This window comes from Convolutriloba macropyga, chromosome 1 (assembly GCF_964194025.1).
Source record: "Convolutriloba macropyga chromosome 1, txConMacr16.3, whole genome shotgun sequence".
In the NCBI taxonomy this organism is placed as follows: domain Eukaryota; kingdom Metazoa; phylum Xenacoelomorpha; order Acoela; family Convolutidae; genus Convolutriloba; species Convolutriloba macropyga.
Genome location: NC_134468.1, coordinates 31,716,267 through 31,743,678, shown reverse-complemented (window position 1 = coordinate 31,743,678; position 27,412 = coordinate 31,716,267). Strand labels below are relative to the sequence as shown.

The 27,412-nt window shown below is 35.6% G+C and overlaps 1 protein-coding gene across 3 annotated transcripts; it reads right to left on the bottom strand.

The window, feature by feature from the left end:
* On the bottom strand, positions 1-26,952 carry LOC142337889 (coronin-2A-like). Of its 3 annotated transcripts, none has more exons than XM_075387519.1 (10): positions 26,819-26,952; positions 21,042-21,224; positions 18,540-18,722; positions 13,494-13,607; positions 12,618-12,770; positions 4,933-5,112; positions 4,430-4,657; positions 1,124-1,351; positions 676-870; positions 1-325 (listed from the first exon to the last, which is right to left on the bottom strand). In XM_075387519.1, the coding sequence occupies exons 1-10, from the start codon at positions 26,819-26,821 to the stop codon at positions 140-142; spliced, it is 1,653 nt and encodes a 550-aa protein (XP_075243634.1). In that variant the 5' UTR covers positions 26,822-26,952; the 3' UTR covers positions 1-139. The 3 variants fall into 3 exon arrangements, with proteins under 3 accessions (XP_075243634.1, XP_075243625.1, XP_075243642.1); XM_075387510.1 differs by lacking the exon at positions 26,819-26,952 and adding an exon at positions 26,133-26,739; XM_075387527.1 differs by lacking the exons at positions 18,540-18,722; positions 26,819-26,952 and adding an exon at positions 26,133-26,738.
* Positions 26,953-27,412: the final 460 nt, after the last annotated feature.

Here is a 27,412-nt window from a genome sequence, read left to right as displayed (position 1 = left end):
TCAGACACGGAAATAATTTAATTATTGAATAAAAATGGTTTGGATAAAATCAGCAGTAGATTTATTATCATCAGTAGAAAAATCAAATAAGTTTTATACATGCTTAGTTTCACAATCAAATGTCATGTTTGTTGATCAATTACTCAGCTTGGTTTGCCTTCAGCTTACTCACTTCCTCTTCGGCTGCCTTCAGCTGAGATTTGGAAGTTTCCAGCTGAAAGTTCAGCTTGGACAATTCGTCGTCTTTAGTTTTGATCACATCTTGAGCTGTTTTCAGCTCCGCTTTCAGAGATGCCACTTGCGCTTCTAGTTTACTCTTCTGAGCCTGAAAAGAGAAACAAAATTAATAGAATAGGACAATGGATAGCATCCTTGAGCTATAAATACTCACTTGCTCTCCTGGTTGAACCATAATCTCAGGGCCTGTTTTAAACTCCCATGAACAATTTCATCAATTTTTAAACTTTTTAAAAGTTTAATGGGACTGATGAACTCGCCAAAATCTTCCGACCAATTCTTTACATGCACTTTTATCATAATGACTTTATTTCTTCGAAAATCAAAGTAGTCATTTAAAAAGGGGTAAAAATAGCACGGTAGGTCCCACTCTCTCTATTGAATAAGGCTTTTGTATTTATTTATACAAAATCCATGGAATAAATTTAAATTGTTTACCTGGAGCTCTGAGTTGTCGTCTGAGCCACCGGTAGACACAAATGCCTCCGGTGCATCTCGACTGGTTTCACGTGGGATGTCCTGAATGGGCACCAGAGCAGGCCCACTCTTCTTCCCACCCTTCCACTCCTCAGCTGACATGGCTGGGTCCACACCCACAGTCGGGGGATACAGATCTTCTTGGAAACCCTCGGCCTGCAATCAAACTTAAATCACGCCAAGTTCAAGGTAACTGTCAGAATACAACTAAGCTAGTGACTTGTCGCGATTTGTTCAGATTGTGAGACATCAGAAATATAGAAATGAAAAGATGTGCAACCCTTCACCGACATGGGACTCTAAATAACTAAAGTAAATCGGTGAACAATGGTGCAAATCATCTAAGGTATGGGTAATGCAGAGCAAGTATTCTACGATTTCACTCTTATCGCAAATAACCTCAACTTACTCGTCTAGGGACGTAAAATGATACTGGTTCGACCATATGAGTCGAGTTCAGTAGCTTGTAGCACCTCATGATTTCGCATTCCATGAAGTCGAGACCTCTCTTGGGCATAAAACACATGGACTTCTGGGATGTGTGGGAGTTGTACATGAAAAGGTCGTACAGCTTCACCTCTCCAGCGGCCCCGTCCTCGGGAGCCACAATCTCAAAGTATCGGATTGTCACCTCACCCTGAAATGAAAAGACATCAAGGAACATTACTTCGGCAAGAATAATCCACGTATTTTAGGCTAAGATTCTTTATTGTGCTCAAAAATTTTCTTAAATTAAAAAAAGTATTTCTGTTCAAACACTGAGAAATTAACACATATACGATATCGGAATAAAAGGCCGTAATTTCAGATTTTACCAATTGTTGCTTTGATTCAAAAAAAGCAAAGTAAGCAAAAATCAAGTTTTAATCCATTTAAAAGCGTTTCAAAAACTTTTTCACTGCCCAATTTGTACAACTTTCTTTAACGAGTAGGTAATAAACGACAAATTAGACTAGATCTATAAACGTAATCCACTAACACCAGGCGAATTACTCTCAAACGACCGGCAAGCGGTTAACTTTGTTTGTAGGTAGCCACGGTTTAGTGAGGCTAACTTTAGCTTAATTGAAGGGGCGTGCTGTGAGCGCAGCGGGGGGGCTGATGTGGGGGGGGGGGGGCAACGGTGGGAAGACGGTTTTGTCTGTACGGGGACCTTACGGCCTAAACGATGTTCAGGGCTGGGGATGGGGGGGTTAGAGGGGCTGTTGTTGGGGACATAAGTATAAGTCCCCAAAACAGTTTCTGTGAATCGCATACTTGGAGACTAGTGAGCTTGAAAGGCTCTAAGAGCACTTAATGCCCGCTGGGCGCTACCTTTAATTAAACAACATAGCCGGCAGACTGCCGGAAAATAGCCAGTCCTTTAATAGACCACCAGACTTTTTCGTTAGAGTTAGATTGATCACCAGTCCTTTAATAGACCACTGGAATTTTTGGTTAGATTCGGACTGTCACTTTTATGAGACACATACGCTCTATAAGGAAAAAGCACCAATAGAGCATTTTCAAAATTAATATTCGAAATCAAAAACTCACTCTAATACTCAAGAATTAGGGCATATACATTTGGCACTACCTAGATGCACACTATTGAATTTTAACTAGTAAATGTTCATAAAACTTAGAGTTCATTTAGCGAGTTCAGAACTCATTTTTTTAGTGAGGTAAGTCACGCAAATGACCTAAAAGCAGAACAAATGACGTCACACACACAAATTTTAACTGCAAAACAGTAAAATCACTGAAATTGAAAAAGTCAATTCCAAGAAGTTAGGTCTCATGAATCATCGATGGAGACGACGAATAAAAAAACATAGCAGGACAAGTCCTGGCGAACAATTCAAAGAACTTTCATTAACTAAACAAATAACTAGACCTAGAACGGAAAGAATTGCAAAAACCATCTTAAAAAATCAGATCAAAAATTTTAAAAAATACAGAAAATCAATGCACAAATACCAAATGTGACCAAAAAATCCTTAGCGAGAAACAAAAATTTTGTTCCAACAAAAACTAGGCCTAGATTGAACAATGAATTGGGAAAAAACCATTTAGAAAATCCGATCCAAAAAATCGAAAAAAGCAGTAATTATAACCAACTAACGCCGGGCGAATTGCTCTCAAACAACAGGCGAGCGGTTGGCTTCGTCAGTACCTCGCCACTGTTTAGTGAAGATAGCTTTAGCTTGATTGAAGGGGCGCGAGGATAGGGTAATAGACGATGATATCACGCCACATTACAGCCGCTGAAGTACGGCATCAAAAGATTTAAGGAGAGAGTGTGAGCGCGAGATCAAACGTGAACGAGAAACAGAAGGAAAGAGTGAGCTAGGAATATTTTTAATGATGAGATTCGACTCTGAAACTTCTAGTTTATTAGCCTTGTTAGTAATTAAATCATAGAAAATTGAGTGCAAAGTTTCCACATTTAACAGTGAAGAAAATGTCGAAGAACATTTTGTCTCTTGATTTTTACCATGTAACCCATCTGCAAGACTTGAAAAGGTTCGTTGGCCAGTAATGATCGTTAAACTACGAAAAGAAAAATATTCAAAAATTTTAAAAACAATTGCAAATTTTGAAAAATCTTGTTATAATTCCTGATATTGATAACTTCAGAACCATTTCATTGTATCAAGAGATTATCCAGTATACCTATTTCAAGCCTTAAAAAGTTTCGCTGGCTCAGAAAGATCCAAAGAACTTGTAACATACTTTTTCAAAAAATTTTAAAAAATTAAATTTTATCAAAAAATTGCAAAAACTCGAGTCGTTAAAATATAACCATTCTGATAACCATTCCATTAACACTAGAAACCATTCAGAAGCTCACTATCAAACCCCAGAGGAGGTTTCTGGGCCCCTGGTGCACAAAAAAACCAAAAAAAATAAAATTGAAAATTATGAAAAAATTTTTGTTTAAAAGCAATTTTAAACAAGCAATTCTTTTTAAAAAAATTGCTTGTATTCGTGATACTAAAATCTTGAAAACATTCCATTACATCTAGAAAATATGCAGTAACCTATTATCAGGCACTATAGGTGTGTTGGCTCTTGAGGCTTGAGAAACCTAAAAAAAATGAAACAATTTCAATAAACTTAAAAATTGCACAAAAAATATTTAAAGAAATACTAAAATTCATGATGTTTAAATCTTGAAAAAATTCCTATACATCTAGAAACTATACAGTAACCTATTATCAAACCCTACAGGAGGTTCCTTGGCCCTTGAGGCTAGATAAAACTAAAAAATGACAAAAATTTTAAACCCGGAATGACAGGCGAGGTGTTGGCTTTGGGTGTAGCTAGCTTAAGTATAGGAGAACAGCCTCAGAACGTGAGGAAAAAAGTGGTTTAAAATCACCATATGCCTCCTCAAGCGCTCCTCGACAAATTCGTGTACCCATGCTTAGTAGAGCTCTAAGAGAGCACCACGCTTTTTTCGACGAAAAAAATTACTCAGGCGAGTGAAAGAACAGCCGGGAAGAAAACGATCGAGCAAATATTGAGCATTAAAAAGATACACCCGTGTACAATAATAATGGTTTCAAACAACATTCATGAGCAACTAATAATTATCTGTTCCTCAGCAAGAAAAAGTTTATCATCAGGCTACAAGTTGCTTTCGAGGTAGAAACTCTAGCCGGTTACTCAAGCAGCAAAATGCGATTTGTAAACTGATACCGAAACATTCATTCTACGGTGGTCAACTTACTCTAGCAGCAACATAGACTACACTGCTGTCAGCATCGAAGAAGGGAAACAGACACCCTGACCCCTCTCCACATGCGTGTGTTATGACACAGGTGTCTAGAGAGTCCATCTGCCAGAACTTCATCTCGGGACTGTTCAGGCCAGAGAAACCAGTTGTTACTATTAAGTTAGTCTTCCCAAGTGTCGCCATTTTGGTGGCACGTTTCAGCTGATGAGCGGTACCCGAAGCCTAAATACCGGCTACTTAATTTCTTTAATTCTGCACATTATATCGGAACTGAAAATAGTAGAATAGCGCTATAAATTGATTCTAGCAATGAAAGTAGGCTACGGATGTGTTTGCATTTCTTAGATTGACGGTTAACTCCTCGAACTTTTTTAAAGCCAAATTGAGGAAAAAGTAACAAACTATCTCAAGAGCACACTTTACATTTCTAAGTTGTCTCTATTTTGTTCTAAACCGGAACAGTGACCAAAGATCAAATTTGCGCTTTCGGATCAAACCTTAGCAATCAATTCTCCGGTTCTAGCATTGAAGCTCCTTAGTATCTGCTCCTTGCCCAGGGTGAATATCCTCTCCCCCTCGTAGTCCCAATTCACTTGGAACACGAAATCCCCATGTGGTTCTGTCTTGCTTACCACCACATCTTTCTCAGTCGCAGCGCCAATGTCCAACACAGCCGCCTAAAACATCGGTCCCACTTAATTAAAAGGCCTCTCAGCTGAGGTATATGAAACTTGTTTTGTTTTACCAATTGCTGAGATGTCATAACAAGCTGTCAAACATTTGTATAACTTATGTGTCGTTTCTAACAGCTGCACTCAAATCACCGTCAATTAGACGCAGTTGAAATCGAATCTCCAAAGTAAGCAAAAATCAATTTGAGATTTAAAAGAAGTCAATTTTGAAAGAAGTCAGTCACGTGTGACCAAAAACTTTATCGCGATTGGAAAAAAAATCTCCACTAAGAATGAAAAAGGATGCCACGCACGCAATTCAGTCAAATTGAATGAATAATGAACGAAAAGCAGATTTTCGGCGAGCATGACGTACTAAGATTGTTATAAAACCTTGACGAAATAAAAAACAACAGGACAAGTCCTGTCGTACAATTCAAAGAACTTTCATTGAGCAAACATAATACTAAACCTAGAACGAACTGGGTGAATTGGAAAACCATTTCTAAAAAAAAATCAGCTAACAAACAATTTAAAAAACAAACAGAAAATCAATGTCAAAATGCCGCATGTGAACAAAAACTCAATCGCGAGAAAGCGAATTTTTGTTCAAACACCGTTTTCTCACTCTACCTTAAAATTACAGAGAAAAAAAATTTCACGCCACAAAACCACTCGCTCTTTCGCTCCACTTCCTGTTTCGGCGTAACCAAAATCACTACTCAAATTTGACTTCAAAAATCATTAAAATGTGTGAACAGATCTTTTAAGACAGCGCCCCAATACAATCCAAATTCTTTGAATTGTAAAAAAAAACAGCAGAACAACCTGACCCCAAAGTCAAAAAATTTTCTTTGACTAAACAAAAAACTAGACCTAGAGCGGACAATGAATGTTTTGGGAAAAAACGTAAATAATCCAATTAAAAAAACCCTAAGAAACAGTAAAAATCAGTCAAATTGTCGTTGCACTTCCAACTCAGGGTCAAATTTTTCCCTCCTGTCTCTGCGTTCTGAGTAACCAAAATCACTACTCCAAATTGACTTTAAAACTTATCAAAATTTGTCACCAGATCTCAAAAAAGACAGCGCCTTGATAGAATTCAATTTCTTTGGATTGTAAACAAAAACAATTCAAGATATTGTTTGAAGTACAATTCAACCATTTTCATTGACCAAACAAACAAACCTAACCGACTAACGTCGGGCGAATAACTCTCAAACGAACGGTTGGCTTCGTCAGTGGCTAGCCACGGTATAGTGGGGCTTGCTTTAGCTTAATTGAAGGGGCGTAAGGTAAGCGCAGCGAGGGAGGGGGTGCACCGGGGCTGATGGGGGGGGCAACAGTGGGGGGGGGCACGGTGGGAGGGCGGTTTCTGGCTCTACTGCTCTTACGGCCTGAACGATTTGCAGGGGTGTGGGGGGGGGGGGCTGATGTGGAGGGGGGTCAACCTGTAAGAAACGCCCTTCACACCATAAGTCTCCAGAACAATTTCTGTGAATCGCATACTTGGAGACTACTGGGCTGAACGGCTCTAAGAGCACTTGATGCCCGCTTGGCGCTACCTATGTATCCCGTTTTTTGAGGACAATTAATTGTTTGAGAGCAAGTAATTAGACATAGCAATGACTAAGATTCACAAAGCCAGTTAGAAAAAAGCACTAAAAACTCAAAAAACAAATGTCAAATCGCCGCACGAGAAGAAAATATCAGAAGCACCAAAGCAAACTTTTATTCAAACAGTGTTTTCTCATTATCAAGTCGAAAATCATGACTTCAAAAACAAAATTGTGCAATTTATTGATTTTAAATGACCACTAGAAAGTTATCGTTCACTAAACGACCACCGACTGATAGAAAATCAACAACAGTACATCCCAAGAAATCGTGGAGGGAAAGTAAAATGAGTGAAAGAATACAAAACCTCCGCAATTCTTGCTAACATTACGTGAAGAATTACTGGATGTAAAGAATGAACTAAAAAACGACTGAGAAACTCCTAACCAAAAGTCTTCATTAAATTACAGCATCATCTTTAACAAACATGACTCAAAATTAATATCAATCAGAGCCAAAGATCACCAGAAACCAATGCAAAAAAGCGTAAAATAAGACAAAGTCGCAAAAATATCTCAAAAGTAAGAACAAAACAATCGGTATTTTTTTCACCGCTATTCGATTTTTTCATGAAGACTATTTTTTCAAAATTCACTTATGCTCGGTTTTAATTTTCTCGCTCAGTTATCAAAAAATATATCGCAAGGAGACGTCCGGATACGAATCGTCTTCACCAAAATACTAGCCTTCCAGATAACTAAAATCTACTAACAGAACAAAAGAGAGCAAAGAAGACAACAATCTTAGCCATTAAAAAAACAATGGCCAAAAAGTTAACCGAAAAGTAGGACATTTCGGTTAAGAGTACACATATAGACGAAAAACGTTGTTTCTGGATTTGAGGTTTAAAAATTGGTCAAATAGTAATAAGCACGCCGTAATAGGGCCACAAACATATCATCGTTTCAAAACTAGAAAAAGCAGGAAAATAAAAAATTTGCGAAGTTGATAGAAAACAAACTCTACCAAAAATTATCATTCAATGCATATTGGAAAACTATCAGGAGCGTTAGGATGCAATTCGCATAACAATAAATGCAATAAACCAAAGCAATGGTTAAAACAACGCCGATATTGCCCAACAATCAGTAAAATAATCTAAAAAACACCCATTTAGCGTAAATCTCCCTCTATCAAGAACATTAAAAAAACTCGAATGTTAGAACTTTGGTTAACAAAACCTTCCTGTGAAAGTCTCCAGAACAGTTTCTCCAGAACAGTTTGTGAATCCCATACTTGGAGTCTAGTGAGCTGAAAGGCTCTAAGAGCACTCGATGCCCGCTTGGAGCTACTTGTGTATTCCGTTTTTTGAGGACAATTAATTGTTTGAGCGCAATTAATTAGAAATAGCTATGACAAAGATTCGCAAAAGCAGTTAGAAAAAAGCACTAAAAACTCGAAAAACAGATGTCAAATGGCCGCACGAGAACAAAATATCACTAGGACGAAAGCAAACTTTTATACAGTGTTTTCTCATTCTGAAGTCAAATCATGACTTCAAAAATAAAATTGTGCACTTTATTGATGTTAAATGACCTGCACTAGAAAGTTATCGTTTACTAAACGACCACCGACTGATATAAAATCAACAAAAGTACATCCCGAGAAATCGTAGAGGGAAAGTAAAATGAGGGAAAGAATACAAAAATTCCCATTTCTTGCTAACATTACGTGAAGAATCACTGGATGTAAAGACTGAACAAAAAAACGACGGAAAAACTCCTAACCAAAAGACTTCAATTAAATTACACCATCATCTTTAGCAAACATGACTCAAAATTCATATCAATCAGAGCCAAAGATCACCAGAAACCAATGCAAAAAAGCGTACAATAACACAAAGTCGCAAAAATATCTCAAAAGCGCAATTAAGTCCTATAGATGCTTTAAGTGGTCCAAAACGATACGAAACAAAATTAAATAGCTTCGATTATTGAGACAAACACCTTTGGCTGAAAAGAAAAAGATCTTACCAAAAAAAAACGTTTTGAAAAGGCCGCTCGTGATCAAAAATACTGTTCGCTTAGCGAATCTTGCACGCCTAATTTTACCGTTCTCGCTCGCTCGCTAGCTCCCCATCTCTCTCTATCTCTCGCTTTCTCTTTCAGATTGATATATAAATCAAAACCACTCTAAATTATCTCGGATTTTGACTTTTGTTCATTAGACTGACTAAAACACCTGACCGGTAGCATTTGACTTCCTATTAAACACATCCTTTAAAAATAGATGTCACATGAGGGAAAAATCCAGAAACGAATCGAAGTCATGTTCAACGAGAAAACTAGCATTCCAGAAACAAGTATCTACAGGAAGAACATCAAATGAGAAAACAGCCATATTAGGACAAATAAAAAATCAACCATAAAATGCAACCCAAAGGCAAACTCAAAATAAGGAAAATTCAAATATTTATATATCTGTACAAGATAAAAGGAACAAAAAAAGTTTTGATTCAAACAAACGAGACTATGAAAAAGCTCAAACATAGGGTGCGCCGTAATAAGCCCACAAAAGCCTCTTCTAAGGAAAGGAAAAATAGGAAAATCACGAAACTTTAAACAAACATCATTTTTCTCGACAAATTTAGCAGGAAAAACTACCTTGCACCAGAAATAACTTTATTGAAATCGTGATAAAAAATACCGACGAGCATTAGACTTCAATTCAGTTTCTATTTAGTTCCAATTAGTGCAAAAAAGCACTAAAAATGGCCAAAAATTACTAAGTAGCCTATTAAGCGGAAAATTGTTTGAACAATTGCAAAATTAGCGTAAAATCCCTTTGACTACCAAGAAGCTTCAAAAGGCCATCAAAATAATGGTGAGAATAATACTCCAGCCAACAAAAATCTAGACCGCAGACAATTTGAAAAAAAACGACTTGAAAAAGGTGCACGTAAAAAGAAACGCGCGCTCAATAACTTTTAAAACCAACAAGTCCCCACTGTTTTAAAAAATGTCAGAGCAAAACAATCAGTACATTTTTTCACCGCTATTCGATTTTTTCATGAAGACTATTTTTTTCAAAATTCACTTATGCTCGGTTTTAATTTGCTCGCTCACTTATAAAAAAATATATGGCAAGGAGACGTCCGGATACGATTCGTCTTCACCGAAACACTAGCCTTTCCGATAACTAAAATCAACTAACAGAACACAAGAGAGCAAAGAAGACAACAATCTTAGCCAATAAAAAAAACATTGGCCAAAAAATTAACCGAAAAGAAGGACATTTCGGTTGCGAGCAACACATACAGACGGAAAACGTTGTTTCAGTCATTTGAGGTTTAAAAAGTGGTCAAATAGTAATAAGCACGCCATAATAGGGCCACAAATATATCATCGTTTCAAAATTAGAGAAAGCAGGAAAATAAAAATTTTGCGAAGTTGATAGAAAACAAATTCTACCAAAAATTTTCATTCAATGCATAATGGAAAATTATCAGGAGCGTTAGGCTGCAATTCACATAACAATAAATGCAATAAACCAAAGCAATGGATAAAACAACGCCGATATAGCCCAAAATCAGTAAAATAATCTAAAAAACGCCCATCTAAAAAACACCCATGTTCTATCAAGAACATTAAAAAAAACTCGAATGTTAGAACTTCGGTTAACAAAACCCTTCACACAGCAAAACATTCAAAAATAGAAGAAAACAGCCTTAAAACGGCGCAGGCGAATACCAAAAATTAATCGCTAGGCAAAATTTGTTTACACCATTTCCGCTGTTTTAAGAGTTATGAATGAAGCAACTCCTTTTTTCTCCCCTCTTCAAATTTCTTCACCGAAATAGCTTTCAAACGTTATTCACTTCCTGAACTTCGGTTCTTTGGTCTATCACTATACAAAAAACAGCCGCAAGAATTCCGGATGTATCTCGAAGCGTCGGCTCCACCCAAACAAAACTCGATGCTACCATTATCTTTTGTCTGAAAACATTTTTGCCTCATTAGAGTAAAGTCTAAAAGTTAATAGATAACAAAATTTTTGAACAAAAAAGTCTGCTAGGCTGGACAACTGACCAGTTTAACATTCTTAGAAACTGAACTGAATAAAACAAATTTAGGTGTCAGGAACAAATGTTCAGTTTTGGTATCAAAGCATTTCAGAATATTTTACAATTACTTCTCTCTTGTCGACGATATTATTATGAATCTTGTTGGCAACTTCCAACTATTGAAAATTAAAAATTATTAGGAATCAGACAAACATCAAAACTCAAAAAATTGTTTATTAGAAAACAAAGAATCAAAAAATTTTAAAAATATCTGTCAGTTCAGATAAAATTAGATTATGAAAATATAAGGATTTTCAACAAAACCCAGGAGCGACAAAATGTCAAATCAAGCTCAAACAAAGAAAATTGAAAAAAAAAAAACACCTAAGGAAATAGATGAAAAATTATCAAACTCTTTAACAACTTATAAATTCAGAGCAGATAAAACTACAGGCAATAACTCAGCATAGATATTGAAAAGAAGACAGTCTAAATGCTAGAATCTGGAGGTTGAAGACACATTGAAAAAACGGGAACAAAAAGTTTTCTTCATAATAGATTTTGAAAGTTGGAATTTCAATCAATTAAAGTTGAAATTGAAAAAACATAGCCGGCAGATTGCCGGAATAGCTGCGAGAGAATATACCTGCGTGCCATATAATAGAGATAGAAACAGATACAGATCTAAATTGAAAAAAAATCGACGCCGCTCAAAAAACTAGGTAAAAAACATTCAGCGATAAATTAATAAAGCTTGTTAAAATTCATTCCGAAGAAGCCTCGTATTAGGCCCTTTACTGCACAAATGAGTTCCTTTGACCTTAAACAAATTCAAATTAAACTTAAGTTTTAAAGTGCAAAAGTCATTTTATTGAGTGAGGTAAGTCACGTATGCTCAAAATCTAATCACGCAAATAACCTAAAATCTTTCGCAAAAGCGAGTGAGAAATGACGTCACGCGCGCAAATGCCGTTAGTGAAAGGAAGAAGTCATTCAGAAAATTAGACTTTTTCAGCTTTGCGGTGTGAACAAATGTAAAACGAAAAAAGAGCGTCAGACGACGAAACAAAAAACATAGCAGGACAAGTCCTGACGTACAATTCAAAGAATTTTCATTGAACAAAAAAAAACTAGACCTAAAACGGTCTATGAATGGATTGGAAAAACCATTTAGAAAAAAAAATCCGATCCAAAAAATCGAAGAAACAGTAAAAATCAAAGTGAAATTGCCGCATGTGAACAAAAACCACTAGCGAGAAAGCGAATTTTTGTTCAAACACCGTTTTCTCACTACTTTAAATTTAGAGCAAAAAAATTTCACTCCGCAAAACCACTCGCTTTTTCGCTCCACTTCCTGCTTCGGCGTGACCAAAATCACTACTCCAATTTGACTTCAAAAGTCATGAAAATGTGTGAACAGATCTTAAAAAAAAAGACAGCGCCCCAATACAATTCAAATTCTTTGAATTGTAATAAAAAACCAAGAGCACCGCAATATAGCTACGCTCAGCTTACAGCTTCGCAGCTATAAAAAGAAAGTCGAAAAACAAGAACAGTTTAACATTTAGCATTGCTGGTTCAATAAAATTACATATCACTTCTCCAGCCAAAATTAAAAACAAAAATCAGACATTGAAACTATTGAAATATTTTGCAAAAATGTCAAAATATTGCTGAAAAAGGTATTGAAACAAATTGGGGTCCTTCCCATTATAGCCCCCCACCCACATCCACATCCAGCTGATCAAGCTACTAAAAATACCCTACACAATTCCCTTTGAGGACACTTAAATAAAATAGTTTATGAAAGGCCCTTTGAGGACGCTTCATGAAAAATAGTTTATAAAATAGTTTATCAGTGGTTATATGAGTGCATATTATGTTATCTAACCGTGCAGTCAGCAGAACATGTGGCAAGGATATTCTCTGCACTGGGGTGCCACTCCAGCCCGTACACCCTCTTCTTGTGGTGAGTGATGACTCGAATGGGCTCCAGCTCTGCTCCCTCCTTCACACCCTCCTCCGGAATCACCCAGATCTTGATCTGCAAACACTACGCACATTGAAACAAATCATACATAAACCGACTAAAGTCGGATGAAATGCTTTCGAACTCGAACGACAGGCTGGGCAATTTGATTCAGAGGGGGCTGTAGCAAAGAAAAAATTTTCTTTATAGGTACAGAAATTAGGACTAGGGAGGGATTCGGGCCCACTCGAGTGTCCTTGATCGAAGCACTTAGTATTCGTCTATCGTTCCCTTGTGATCTAGTTTACAATCGCTTTTATTTTTGCAACGCATACTTCATTCCTCAATAAGAGCAACTTAGATCAAGCAAAAAAATCAAGAAATCAAGCGTGAAAAAGTCACTTCAGAAGTGATATCGAAACAATGATCTAGCAGAAAACGGTCAGTGAAAATTTTGCAAAAAAAACACACGTTTATAATAATAGACTTCGTTGGATAGCAATTAATGACCCTCTCAGTTTATTAAACATCAGACCCTTGTATGTTCCAATTACTCCCAAAGCACCTAAAATCGACACTTCAAATATCCAGAAAGATCACAATGATATTACAAAGTCTTCCCAAATCGCCCATACGCAGCTATGATTCCTAGAAATTTAATTTCCGCTATTAAAATTACGCATGGTCATCAGAATCATTACATTTTTTCGATGAAAAACTTGTTTGAAGCCAAGAAAATATCGGATGCTGTCCTTAACATTTCAGATCAGAAGCCGGTTGATGAAGAAATGTTTTTACCGTTCCATCGTCAGCAGAGGTGGCAAGCATTCGGTCGTTGAATGGGTTCCACTTTAGGTCCATCAGCTGACTGCCAGAGTGCTTGACCTGCACGTAGTTGCTTTGTCTCCCCACCTATATACACAAACCTACCGTCAACACAATAGATTGGGAATTAACAGTATCCAAAATCTATATATCCGCCGGGTATTGATATTTCATTGTAAAAGAACCAAAATAGATCCCCGCGCAGATTTCAGAAGAAGTTTACTCAACTAAGACCTGTTAAGTTTGTAAACACGATCACAAGGTTTTGCACCTGTACTCGCAATGGAGGCCGTGAAAATCACTTTTGAATGAGACAAGGATATAAATACAACGATAATTGAAGACTTTTAACGCAGCACCAATAGCTCTCAAATGCGCTGCGCAAGTTTGTTCCATTTGATAACTTTCGCTCTATCGAAATGGGACAATTAAATTTAATATCAATTTTAGGTAGCATTAACCTTCCGCTCTTGAATTTATTTTTTATTACGACTCGAAGAGGCGTTATGTTTTTCTGTTTTCTAAGAATCGAAGATGCTTTATGGTTTTGTTTTTTTTTGATAAGTGAGCGAGCGAGAAAACCGCAATTTCAGGGAGTGATTAAAATTTTGAAAAAGTTGTTTCAATGAACAACTTCGAAGAAGGGAGAAAAGAGAGAGAGGTTCCTTTTTCATGCCTTCTTTTGAAACAGAACGAGAAATGTAGGTGAAAAAACGTCCTAAGCGAGCAATTTTTTTTGTTCACGTGCGGCTTTTTCAAGTTGTTCTTTTTTGTTCTTGGAAACTTCTATGTTGTCTAAAAGGTTATTTCAGACTAAAGTTATAATTTTCGGGTTGTTCTGATATCGCTCCGACGACTTTTGGTAATTAAAGGGACTTTTACGCTATTTTGAAGGTTATTCAACTAATTCTCCGGTCTTAAAGATATTTTTGGCGATTTTGGCCCATTATTGTATTTCATTGCTTTTACTTCTCAATGAATGTAAGCTTAATGCTCGTAGGCAGTTTCTACTACAAATTAAATGCAGGTTCTTTGATCAAAAGCAACTTTTTCTCTTTGATTTTTGAGAAACTGCGAAAAATTGTTTCAACTCCTTGCAGTTTTTCACTTCATTGATATTTTTGCTTATTTTGGCTTGTCCTTAATTGTGTGAGCGTTGAAGTTGGAGCGATTTTTGGAAATATTGTTTTCCCTTAGTATTTGTACTTGTACGAATTGCAAAAGTAATTGAATTTTTGTTTCTTTCTGAATAAAATTGTTTGAAGTTAAATTTTCTGTTTTATTGCAATTAAGATAGACTTTTCTCTTCTTTGATGCTCACTGCCATCTGAAACTAGTTGTTAGACGGGCTGCTTTTGGCGAAGACATCTTCGAGTCGTTTCCCAAATTCTTCCGGCTATGTTTTTTTTATAAGTGAGCGAGCAAGAACACCGGATGTCCACGGAGTGAATAGAGTTTGAAAGTTGTTTCAGTGAACAACTTCGAAGATCGGAGGAACGAGAGAGTGGTTATTTTGTTCACTCCTTTTTTTTAAACAGAGCAAAGAATAAAGTCCTAAAAAACAAGCGACCCGTTTTTTTTTTGTTAACACGCGGTTTCTTCAATCTGTTTTTTTGTCTTCCAAAATTCTTATTTGTCGAAAAACATTATTTCAGACTAAAGATATATTTTTGACGTTTTTATCGCATTTTGAGAGCTCATTGTAATTTAAGGTCGTTTTACGATTTGTGACGGTTTTTCCTGTTTTTGGCCCATTTGTGTCTTATTACTTTTACATAACTGAATATAAGCCTATTGCTTGTACGCAAATTCTATTACAAATTGAATTCGGCCTCTGTGGTACCAAGCAATTCTTTTCATTGAAAATTGACAAAAATTTGAAAATTTTTTCCGATTTCGTATACTTTGTCTCTTTATTTCAGAGTTAGAGATGTTTCTTTTCTTATCGTGGACTTTATAAAGTTCTGTATGCAATTTTATTGTCTCGGTTGCATGAAATGCTTGCATTTGTATATGAACCAGTACAAATCGAAAGCGTGACGATTTTTACAACTCTGCAACTTTTCTAGTGGATGTTAGTTATTTCGAAATGTGGTTTTTGGCTAAGAGGACTCTTTCAGGCGTTTCCGGAATTCTTCTGGTTAATTTTTGTGGCTGAGTAGTTCTGAAACAAGATCAAAAAGTCGATGCCTCAAGTGGAAACAACATCAATCTGATGAACAAAAGAGCGAAAAACAGTGGTTTTTGTTCATTTTCATGCATCTTTCTGAGAGCGAGAAAGTAGGTGTGAAAAACTTCTGCGATAAGCGAGACAATTTTTGATCGCATCCGGCTTTTTTAAGTCTTAACACTAAGTTTTAACACTTATGTTTGTCCAAATTGTGTTAGCTAGTAATAGTAGTTTGAAAGAATTTTTGACCATTTTGAATGTTGGACAAACTTTTTCAATCATTTTTTAATAATTGTCTTCAATTTTATAGCATTTGGGGGGAGAATTGAATTATTTGTTCCAGGGATTTTGGTGATCTTCTTTGTACTTGATTGTTCACATAAATTCATGTTTGCTATAGAAAATGTAATATTTTGACAACTTGTGGCCATTTTTATCTTTTTTGGGGGGAGGGAGGGTAGTTGGTTGGTTTTTAAAGTGGGAGGTAGTTGTAGGGGTTAGGTACGTCGGGGGCTATAGGCAGGGGCAGATGAGTAGGTAGGTAAGGGGTAGCCGTGGGGGATTGGTAGCTGTAGGTTGGTTGGTGGGGGACTAGGTGGGGGTAGGTACTTGCGGATAGGTATAGAAGGTTTAGGTGGGTGGGAGGGTAGGCAGGGGGTTTGATAAGGGGTGATTGGTCTGTGGTTTAGATATGTAGGAGGGACTTACATGTGATCAAAATCTGTCAAATGACCTTTTCCCAAAAATATTATCAGCAGTTCTTCATTACTCCACCTTACAAACTAAGCTATCATTGCAGTCCAATGTTCGACAACAGAAGTCAATGTTCAAAAACAGAGGCATATGCTTGAAAAGAAAGATTAAAAACTCAATTCATGAACAAGCTTGCTCAGCTAAAAAAAATGGTGTAATGACAATACTCCTCTACGAGTCATTAAAAGAACACAGGATTAAAACATACCCGCAGATTGCCGGAAAATAGCCGCCGTTGATTCCAATAAGCATGATTGGGATTGAAATAGATTTTTGTACAAAAACATTTTTAAGCCCGATTTATTTCGATGGCATTTCGTAGTTGAACATACTTCTGTTTCTTAGAGACGCTACAGAGATGGTAACTAAGACTTATAGGAACGACGTTCAAATAGCGGGCATCTAAAATTGGGCTTTATGGGTTTATCCCGTTTCTATTTCAGACATCAATTTTTTCATACTGACTGTTCATTTTGAATCGCTTTGCTGAGCAACTGATGTTCGAAATCATTTTAAGCACAACAAGAGAAGAGAGAAACTAGGCTAGAGAAGTCAAAAAGATTTCACGCAAATTGTTGAAAAAGCGGTAAAATGTTTCTGTTCGACGTAGTAAAAAACATAGCAGGACAAGTCCTGACGTACAATTCAAAGAAATTTCATTGATTAAACAAAAAAACTAGCGAGAAATGGAAACTTCAAACAAAAAACTAGGCCTAGAACAGACTATGAATGGATTGGGAAAATCATTTAGAAAAAAAGCATAGTGAAATTGCCGTATGTTAACAAAAAACCACTAGCGAGAAAGCGAATTTTTGTTCCAACACCGTTTTCTCACTCTACTTTAAAATTAGAGCGAAAAAAATTCACGCCGCAAAACAACTCGCCTTTTCGCTCCACTCCCTGTTTCGGCGTCACCAAAATCCTTACTCCAATTTGATTTCAAAAATCATGAACATGTGTGAACAGATCTTAAAAAAAAGACAGCGCTCCAATACAATTCAAATTCTTTGAATTGTAAAAAAAAAATTAGGAGCGCTATAATAGCCGGCTGAGAAGATGAGGGCAGGGCGGCTATTAATAATTGCAAAAAAACTTCTTTAGAGCAATTGAGAAAATGAAAATTGACTGCTTTGAAAAACTGTTGAATAACCAATAGATCCCATATCAAAATATTAAAAAGTAGATTAAAACTGAAAGAAATCACGCTGAGAATATATTTATTCACTATGAGAAATGCTGCGATGGAAACAAGAATTAAAAAAATTCAAATATAGAATGAAAAATATTGAAACTTTACATAAAATCATTGCTTTTGGTTTTCATTACACGACCAACAAACACTTGAAAAATTCTGTTATAAAAATGAAATGCTAATAATTATCGATGAGAAGAAGAAACAGTTTAAAAGCAAACGCGCATACAGCTGACTCTCTGAGAAGTTGATTTTGAAAAATTTGCGAGATGATGAATACGTTCCTCAAAACTATTGTAGTGTTCCCTTCTGATCTTTATAGGAACTCCCTGCCTAAATTGTTTTCAGCCCAATGTCCAACATTCAAAAGCTTGTACAAAAAGGAAAAAAATCAAGGGTTTAACTATTTGAGCACCTTTGATGGTCAGATCTCGGAGCAGTATTTCGGTCGTTAATTCAGCGCAAAAAAAAATTTCTTTATACCTTCCAAGCAAATATAGCATAATCCATTATGACTCTTATGAAGACAAATTGACAAATTGAGCAGATGTGCCTATAGTAAGACGATTAAAAGGTTGAATTTTTGTGTTCTAACTTTTAGAACATTTGGCTCTTATACTGATGGCTAAAAATTTATTTCACTACAAAGGGAAACCAAAGGTAAGTTACGGAGTATACAGTATTGAGTTAACGAAAATGACAAAACTGTCAGGTTTGAATTTTTAGATTACAAAATTGTGTCAGCAGTTTTCAGGGCAGGACAAAAATGAACAAATAAAAAAGTACAATCTTTGAAGAAAATGGTGACAAATGTAAAGTGCTCTGGCATCTGGAAATTAATTCCCTTTTAGAGAAACAAACTGAAGATTTGAAAGTACCTATTGCTTCGGACGATTAGACTCACATGTTTAAGGTCGATGACGGTGAAACAGCCCGGTGCTTTTGTAGCGATGGCGAGGAACTTTGGGTTGACGCAAGAGTAGTTGTTCTCAAACATGTTGCTACTGACCGGGATGCCTTCATAGCTATCCTGCTTCTTGTGTGCCTGTCCATAGATGTTGCGGAACTTGCTATGATGCACCACTTTCTGAAAAACCATTGCAACATTTTAGAATAGAAACAAAATTTGCATTATTGCAACATTTTACTCAAAACATTTTCCTTTAAGGTATAGGCGGATAGGTATAGAAGGTTTAGGTGGGTGGGAGGGTAGGCAGGGGGTTTGATAAGGGGTGATTGGTCTGTGGTTTAGATATGTAGGAGGGACTTACATGTGATCAAAATCTGTCAAATGACCTTTTCCCAAAAATATTATCAGCAGTTCTTCATTACTCCACCTTACAAACTAAGCTATCATTGCAGTCCAATGTTCGACAACAGAAGTCAACGTTCAAAAACAGAGGCATATGCTTGAAAAGAAAGATTAAAAACTCAATTCATGAACAAGCTTGCTCAGCTAAAAAAAAAAGTGTAATGACAATACTCCTCTACGAGTCATTAAAAGAACACAGGATTAAAACATACCCGCAGATTGCCGGAAAATAGCCGCCGTTGATTCCAATAAGCATGATTGGGATTGAAATAGATTTTTGTACAAAAACATTTTTAAGCCCGATTTATTTCGATGGCATTTCGTAGTTGAACATACTTCTGTTTCTTAGAGACGCTACAGAGATGGTAACTAAGACTTATAGGAACGACGTTCAAATAGCGGGCATCTAAAATTGGGCTTTATGGGTTTATCCCGTTTCTATTTCAGACATCAATTTTTTCATACTGACTGTTCATTTTGAATCGCTTTGCTGAGCAACTGATGTTCGAAATCATTTTAAGCACAACAAGAGAAGAGAGAAACTAGGCTAGAGAAGTCAAAAAGATTTCACGCAAATTGTTGAAAAAGCGGTAAAATGTTTCTGTTCGACGTAGTAAAAAACATAGCAGGACAAGTCCTGACGTACAATTCAAAAGAAATTTCATTGATTAAACAAAAAAACTAGCGAGAAATGGAAACTTCAAACAAAAAACTAGGCCTAGAACAGACTATGAATGGATTGGGAAAATCATTTAGAAAAAAAGCATAGTGAAATTGCCGTATGTTAACAAAAAACCACTAGCGAGAAAGCGAATTTTTGTTCCAACACCGTTTTCTCACTCTACTTTAAAATTAGAGCGAAAAAAATTCACGCCGCAAAACAACTCGCCTTTTCGCTCCACTTCCTGTTTCGGCGTCACCAAAATCCTTACTCCAATTTGATTTCAAAAATCATGAACATGTGTGAACAGATCTTAAAAAAAAGACAGCGCTCCAATACAATTCAAATTCTTTGAACTGTAAAAAAAAAATTAGGAGCGCTATAATAGCCGGCTGAGAAGATGAGGGCAGGGCGGCTATTAATAATTGCAAAAAAACTTCTTTAGAGCAATTGAGAAAATGAAAATTGACTGCTTTGAAAAACTGTTGAATAACCAATAGATCCCATATCAAAATATTAAAAAGTAGATTAAAACTGAAAGAAATCACGCTGAGAATATATTTATTCACTATGAGAAATGCTGCGATGGAAACAAGAATTAAAAAAATTCAAATATAGAATGAAAAATATTGAAACTTTACATAAAATCATTGCTTTTGGTTTTCATTACACGACCAACAAACACTTGAAAAATTCTGTTATAAAAATGAAATGCTAATAATTATCGATGAGAAGAAGAAACAGTTTAAAAGCAAACGCGCATACAGCTGACTCTCTGAGAAGTTGATTTTGAAAAATTTGCGAGATGATGAATACGTTCCTCAAAACTATTGTAGTGTTCCCTTCTGATCTTTATAGGAACTCCCTGCCTAAATTGTTTTCAGCCCAATGTCCAACATTCAAAAGCTTGTACAAAAAGGAAAAAAATCAAGGGTTTAACTATTTGAGCACCTTTGATGGTCAGATCTCGGAGCAGTATTTCGGTCGTTAATTCAGCACAATAAATAAATTTCTTTATACCTTCCAAGCAAATATAGCATAATCCATTATGACTCTTATGAAGACAAATTGAGCAGATGTGCCTATAGTAAGACGATTAAAAGGTTGAATTTTTGTGTTCTAACTTTTAGAACATTTGGCTCTTATACTGATGGCTAAAAATTTATTTCACTACAAAGGGAAACCAAAGGTAAGTTACGGAGTATACAGTATTGAGTTAACGAAAATGACAAAACTGTCAGGTTTGAATTTTTAGATTACAAAATTGTGTCAGCAGTTTTCAGGGCAGGACAAAAATGAACAAATAAAAAAGTACAATCTTTGAAGAAAATGGTGACAAATGTAAAGTGCTCTGGCATCTGGAAATTAATTCCCTTTTAGAGAAACAAACTGAAGATTTGAAAGTACCTATTGCTTCGGACGATTAGACTCACATGTTTAAGGTCGATGACGGTGAAACAGCCCGGTGCTTTTGTAGCGATGGCGAGGAACTTTGGGTTGACACAAGAGTAGTTGTTCTCAAACATGTTGCTACTGACCGGGATGCCTTCATAGCTATCCTGCTTCTTGTGTGCCTGTCCATAGATGTTGCGGAACTTGCTATGATGCACCACTTTCTGAAAAACCATTGCAACATTTTAGAATAGAAACAAAATTTGCATTATTGCAACATTTTACTCAAAACATTTTCCTTTGATGTGTAATATCATTGGTAGTTGGGAGAATATATCCTGTAACCTTTTTCAAAGAAAAATCAACTGTTTTTCTGTGCCATTAGCCAGAAAAATTTTACAACCATGATTTCGTTTATTTTCTAGCAACAATGAGCACACTGCATTAAACCCCTATAATGTTACGCCAAAAATCTCGTTACTAACCTCAAGTAAAGCAATGTCGAATGACTTCGACTTCAATTTGAATGCTGCCATTGAAAGATTTAAAAATTATTGCACTTGGTTGTCACTGTATTTAAGGTTTGATAACGTTGCGGCTAATCAATGAACAAGTTAACCGGGAGATATTCGGAGCACAAAGTTACTATTTAAAGCTGGCGATAATTCAAATGCAAAGCAGTTGAAAATATATAGTTATTTAAGCTGGATTGCTACAAAATGCGATCAATCAATCAGAATTTTTGTTCCTTCAATTGTAGTTTCAAAAAGTCTTGATCAAAAGAATAAACGTACAGAGCACATAATTAAAAACCATCCTCGGGAAACGTTGCTTAACAATTTGTATTCATTTCACTGAAACTGAGAAATGCTAATGTGAGAAAACAACAAAAAGGCACAAATTTTACTACGAAGTGCGCTGCTAAACCGGAAATCAGTTCTTGTTAAATGGCACAGCGCAGAATTGCAATATTCTGCTGAAAGAAAAAAAAATAAATTATTGCGAAAGCTATACCAGATTTTGTATTTACAAACAGCAAATGAGAGCAATGCATACGTCATTCAGACTTATTGTCTGGAGAATATTTGTAAGCTAACCGCCAAATTTTTCTCCATAATGTAAAATTATTTATCCGAACAGACATAAGGCAATTATGCAACATAGTAACAAAAAGCTTTCAAAAACTCATTCTTATTTTTAGAAAACGAATCGAGTCAAAATTACTCTTCCATCAATAAAAAGCACCTGAATTGTGCACATTTCCACAATAGATCAGCGTAGAAAAAAACTGAGGGTAAAATTAGCCCACAATTTGCAAAATGAAGGTACCAAAATCATTAAAATCATTAGTTAGAATACTTAAGCTTTAAAAAATATATATAACATAGTTATTAAGAAGCACAAGTGACCTGTCAATAATACACCGAACAGACAGCGCAACAAAGAGAACGACAAATGCGGAAACAAATCGAAAAAAGAAAATTAAAAAAAACAAATAACGACAACCTCATAATAAATAACAGCAACATACTAATTAAAAGCATTTACTGCTTACTGAAAGATTCAATCAATTGCAGATGAGAACAATTAGTGCACTTGAACCACTTTTTAAACACATCAAAAACTCGTTGAAAGTAAAAATGAGAAGTCAAATTGCTGTATGTGAGCAAAAAGCACAGAAACCGCAAGTCTGCTTTCTCACTCTAAATTTAGAGGTACAAAAAACGTCACCATAATATTGCGCCCTTTTTCTCCGACTGCTACGTCTACAAACAGCTTTCTTCAGCTTGATATCACAGCTTTGAATTCGCAATGACTTCAAAACAATGTGTTAGAAAAATAAAAAGAAGTCAATGTGTTGTCAATTCTAGTTTTAATATATCCACACTATATAACCACGCAAGATTAACTTACCAGATACTCTCGTTGTCAAAAGTAAACGCACAAATCGCAGTCTTACATTGTAAATTACCTGTTTTTGAAGTCAATTTGAACAGCATAATTTAAACCGTTTCATTTCAACCGATAGCATTTTAATAATCTAAATTGCCTGATCAAATTGTCTATAAAATTGCGGGCCGTTTTTCGTTTTCTTTTGTAAATCGATCGACAAGTAATCAACATAGCCGGCAGATTGCCGCAATAGCTGCGAAATAGTCTTGCGTGCCGTAAAATACAGATGGAAAAAGATACATAAGTGAGTTGATAGAAGTTATCGCCGCAGCCTAAAAAACTTACAAGTTTAATTCAAAGGAGGATGTTTTTGGGTGCAAACAATGTTTAACTGCCGAAGTTCGAAACGTCGATCTCCTGATTAACAGCCCTTCGCGTTAACCACTCGGCTGTCGGACCATACAATCAACTTTCTTACAATCAACTTCGTTTTAGCAACAGACACAACTTCTAAATAGGCGCAATTTAGGTCACGCAGAAAGCGTGAAAAAACCATTTCAGCAGTGAAGAGACAGAATGTTCTATAACAAATGTAAAAAGAAAATGGAGCGTCGAACGACTAAACAATAAACATAGCCGGAAGAATTCCGGAAGCAACTCGAAGCGTAAAAACTTCACAAAAAAGTACCGTAATTGCAGCAGAAAACATTACCTTTTGTATTAAACCACTAACTCATTACCTCCCCAAGGCTGATCTAAAAAAATACCACTGTCACCAAGAGAAACAAAATGCACCAAAATTTTATAATATTGAAAACGTTTGTTAACGTTAAAAAAAGTTAAATGGTCAAAACACTGATAGGGTGAAAAAGCTGACAGGGCTATCAATTGCCCTCAAATAATTCATGATTCCGATTTCAAAAAGATCGCAAAAGTCAACGGCAGATAATAATCTTAGAAACCAAATTAAAATTTTCAAAAAAAAATTGCTAAAATTCAAGAATCAGAAAACCACTACAATTAGAGTTCCAATCACTGCAATTCAGAGAACATATACTTCTGCCTTTTTGTATATATGCTAGACAAGATTTTATACTAATTCGAAAATTTAACCATAGAAAAGACAATCAAAAGAAAAATATTGAAAGGCAAAAAATCATTTAAAAACAATACCAAGGCCGGAAAAAATTTAAATATGAGAATTTTTTGAAAATGCTTTCTAGCAAACTCCCAGCACTGCCTTATGTTGAATGAAATCAATTGCAAACCAATCAAATGAAAATCTAAGAAAAAGCAGAAATCATTAGATTTTTTAACAACTCAAAAAATCAATATAACCAATATACAGGTAGGTGCCAGGACAAAGCTAGAATGATACAAACTGGAATGTGAAGAATATGGACACAATGAAAGGAACACCGTAACAGAGACTAATTCTTGAACAACGAATACATTTCATTGTTCAAAATTCGGAAAAATAGAAAAGACAATTAGTCATCCGAGACAAAGATCTATCCTGCCGAACATAACACAAAAAAAGGCAAATTCAAACATACAAAACATTGAAACATTTTGCAAAAAGAGGTCAAAAACTTTGGTCAAATTTTTAAGACTGCATTTATGAAATTTTAAATTTTTTTCTAATTCACTCTAAAATTTTTGAATTTTTATTGAAACGAAATTAAAGTCTCTAATGTTGTACAATAGACTATTTCTAGTAATTAAAACCATAATACCGACGAAAACATTGAAAAATTGGAAAAAAAACACTAAAATCGGATTAGCGTATGTACAATTTTGTGAAATAACATTACATCGGGGTAGAAAGATGCGTTGAGTATAGGAATTATCATAGGGGAGTTGCCATTTTAACTGACTTTCGGCAAAGAGACGGCTTAAAGATCCAAAAATAAAGAATCCATAAATTAATAGAAGACAGAAAAAAAACCAAAAAAACTGTGTGCTATTTTTGAACTTGAAACGCATTTCCAGGCTCTGCAAAACATTGCGGTATCAATTTTCGAGGTTTAAATTTCAATATAGCATCGACTAAAAATCATTTCTACCAAAACCAATTTACAAGCAAAAAAAAAAGTGGCCACTCAGACGAAAAAAAGGTTATATATGTGCCATTCAGTCAAAAACTACTTTTCAAAGTGATTCACTAAACGCAGAGCATGATCAAAAAAGTTCTCTCGCTCCAAAAAAATTATTTCACACGGCAATTTTACTCACTTTCGCTTTTAGGTCAAAACAGCGTCTGAACGAATAGTACTTCCGATAAAAAAAACCTTAAGAAAACCAATACTACTCGTCGAGTCGTAAAAAACCAACAGCACCGCAATATAGCTACGCTCAGCTTACAGCTAAAATCAAAGTTTAATAGATCCAAATAAAAAGTGGCAAGTATTCGTTTAGAGAAGATCTAGATAGAAGTTTGCCAATTTTCCGTACGACGCGTTTAGTAACACGTTTATTCTGTTCAACTTGCTCATTAAATTGTTGATTTCACAATGCAGAATCTTTCCTAAATATTGGAGGCATTAACAGATCTTACGTAAAACTCAATTTACAGCTGTTTACGGAAAACTGTGTCAAAATCTATTTGGATTTTCTCTTTAAGTAGAACGGCCAGTTTTTATGAAAATGGATTTATTAAACTTATGATTATTTGTCCAATATAAAAATCAAACGAAACGGTCAAAATTATGACAATGTCGCAGACATATAAAATGCTATTTTTGCGTTTCTTTTGTCAACGAGTATACTTGAATGTAAAGTTGATTAACTCCACTAAAAAAGTTGTCACAAAATCACAATTGATTCGCATCTTACATAAGCACGTAGATTGGTATAGCAGTGTTATTTGTATAGATATCACGTGTATAACAACCCGATGCAACAAAAAAGAGTATTAAAATGTCCACCAATTTTATAATTCTGATGCGGAACGATAGATTTTACCCTTTGGTTTTCTAAGGTAGAACTTCAATCTGAGCACCTCCCCCTCGCCACTTGTACCCCGAACTCAGTCGCAAGTAATTTTGTATCAGGCAGTAAAGTCTCTTGGTCCGCTGATACTTCTGTTCTAACATACTTAGGTCAACATTTAGGCGAACGCGCTATCACGTCAAAAGGGGGAGAAAATTGATGCCAGCTGGACATTCATCGAGGAACTAAATTTTTTTATCGGATAAGGAAATGGCCTAAATGATGCATTAGAGAAGAAAGGTACTAACAGTCATTTGTGAAGATGATCAACGTCAACTTGGATCAAACTTAAATTTGTTGCTCTACAATATAATTCCACAGCTTAGAATAACGCAGCTCTCCAGCTCACAAGACCAAAACTAAGGCGTTTAAGTTTGTGAAGAAACAAACAAGAGAAAGGGTAACTTTCCAAGCCAGGCTCATACAAGTTTAAGCAAACTATGAACACCGTCAAAGTTCAACAATATCTTGTATCACGGTTGTTTAAGAGTAATGACAGATCTTTAACGGTAAATATAACAAATCTGGTCACACAAATACTGCCTCATTTTGTAGCATGTTTTACCATCACTTTACTTCTGAACGTTTTTGTACTTTAATAAACGGTTGAGTTTACTAAAATCTTTAAATTGACAATTTGTTTGTAAGATAACTTAATACGGCATTTGGGCAGCTAAATGAGATATTTACTTCTATTGAACAAAGAATAACAATACAAAACTGTAAACTAGACCTTCAGATTACTGCAATATGACTAACTTATATCTGTGTACAGAAAACAATCAAACTATGCCTCATTTATGATAAAAGTGAGCTCGTCTAAATCAAAACAAGCTCTATACCAAATTAATTTTCCGCACCAAAAGAAAGCCTCGATGAAGTAGTTTTAAAACAATGGTTAAACATACGGTTATATGAGACTCTTTAGGCTTACCATAATTGGAGATTGTAGATCGAGCAAGCTAAAGAAAAGCAGGCTTGTAAGCAGGCAAGCGTATTTTGATGCGATGAATCGATGCGCTGTTGCTTACTCGACGTCCAATTTGGTTATGTAGACGCTTATAGCTTAATATATTACAACCAACACAAAACCACTTTGATACCGCATGTAGAGAGCATTGTATTTTGCATGTTTATATTCAAAATAAGACGCAAAACTAACAGCATTGTTGCTCATTACTTGACCATGGTTGAAGAAATTCTAACTAGTAGCTAACTCTGTCATCAAATTCAACTATTATCAACAGAAATCGATTTCAATTTAGACAAATTGCAAATTTATTTGCAAATGCCAATCTCCAAAGCCCAGTGGTTACTACACAAAAACACCTCGTGTGCAAAAAGCAAAACAATTTGATAACTTGAAACAGCTAAAAATTGGCATTGTAAGGCGCAGCATGCTTGAAATTAGTATTTATCTTAAAATAAAAAATAATATAATAGTATCTTTCATAGCTAATAAACTACCAAAAGGAGCATAGCAAATTACATGGTACATAATTATCTTATCACTCAAGAATTGCAATAA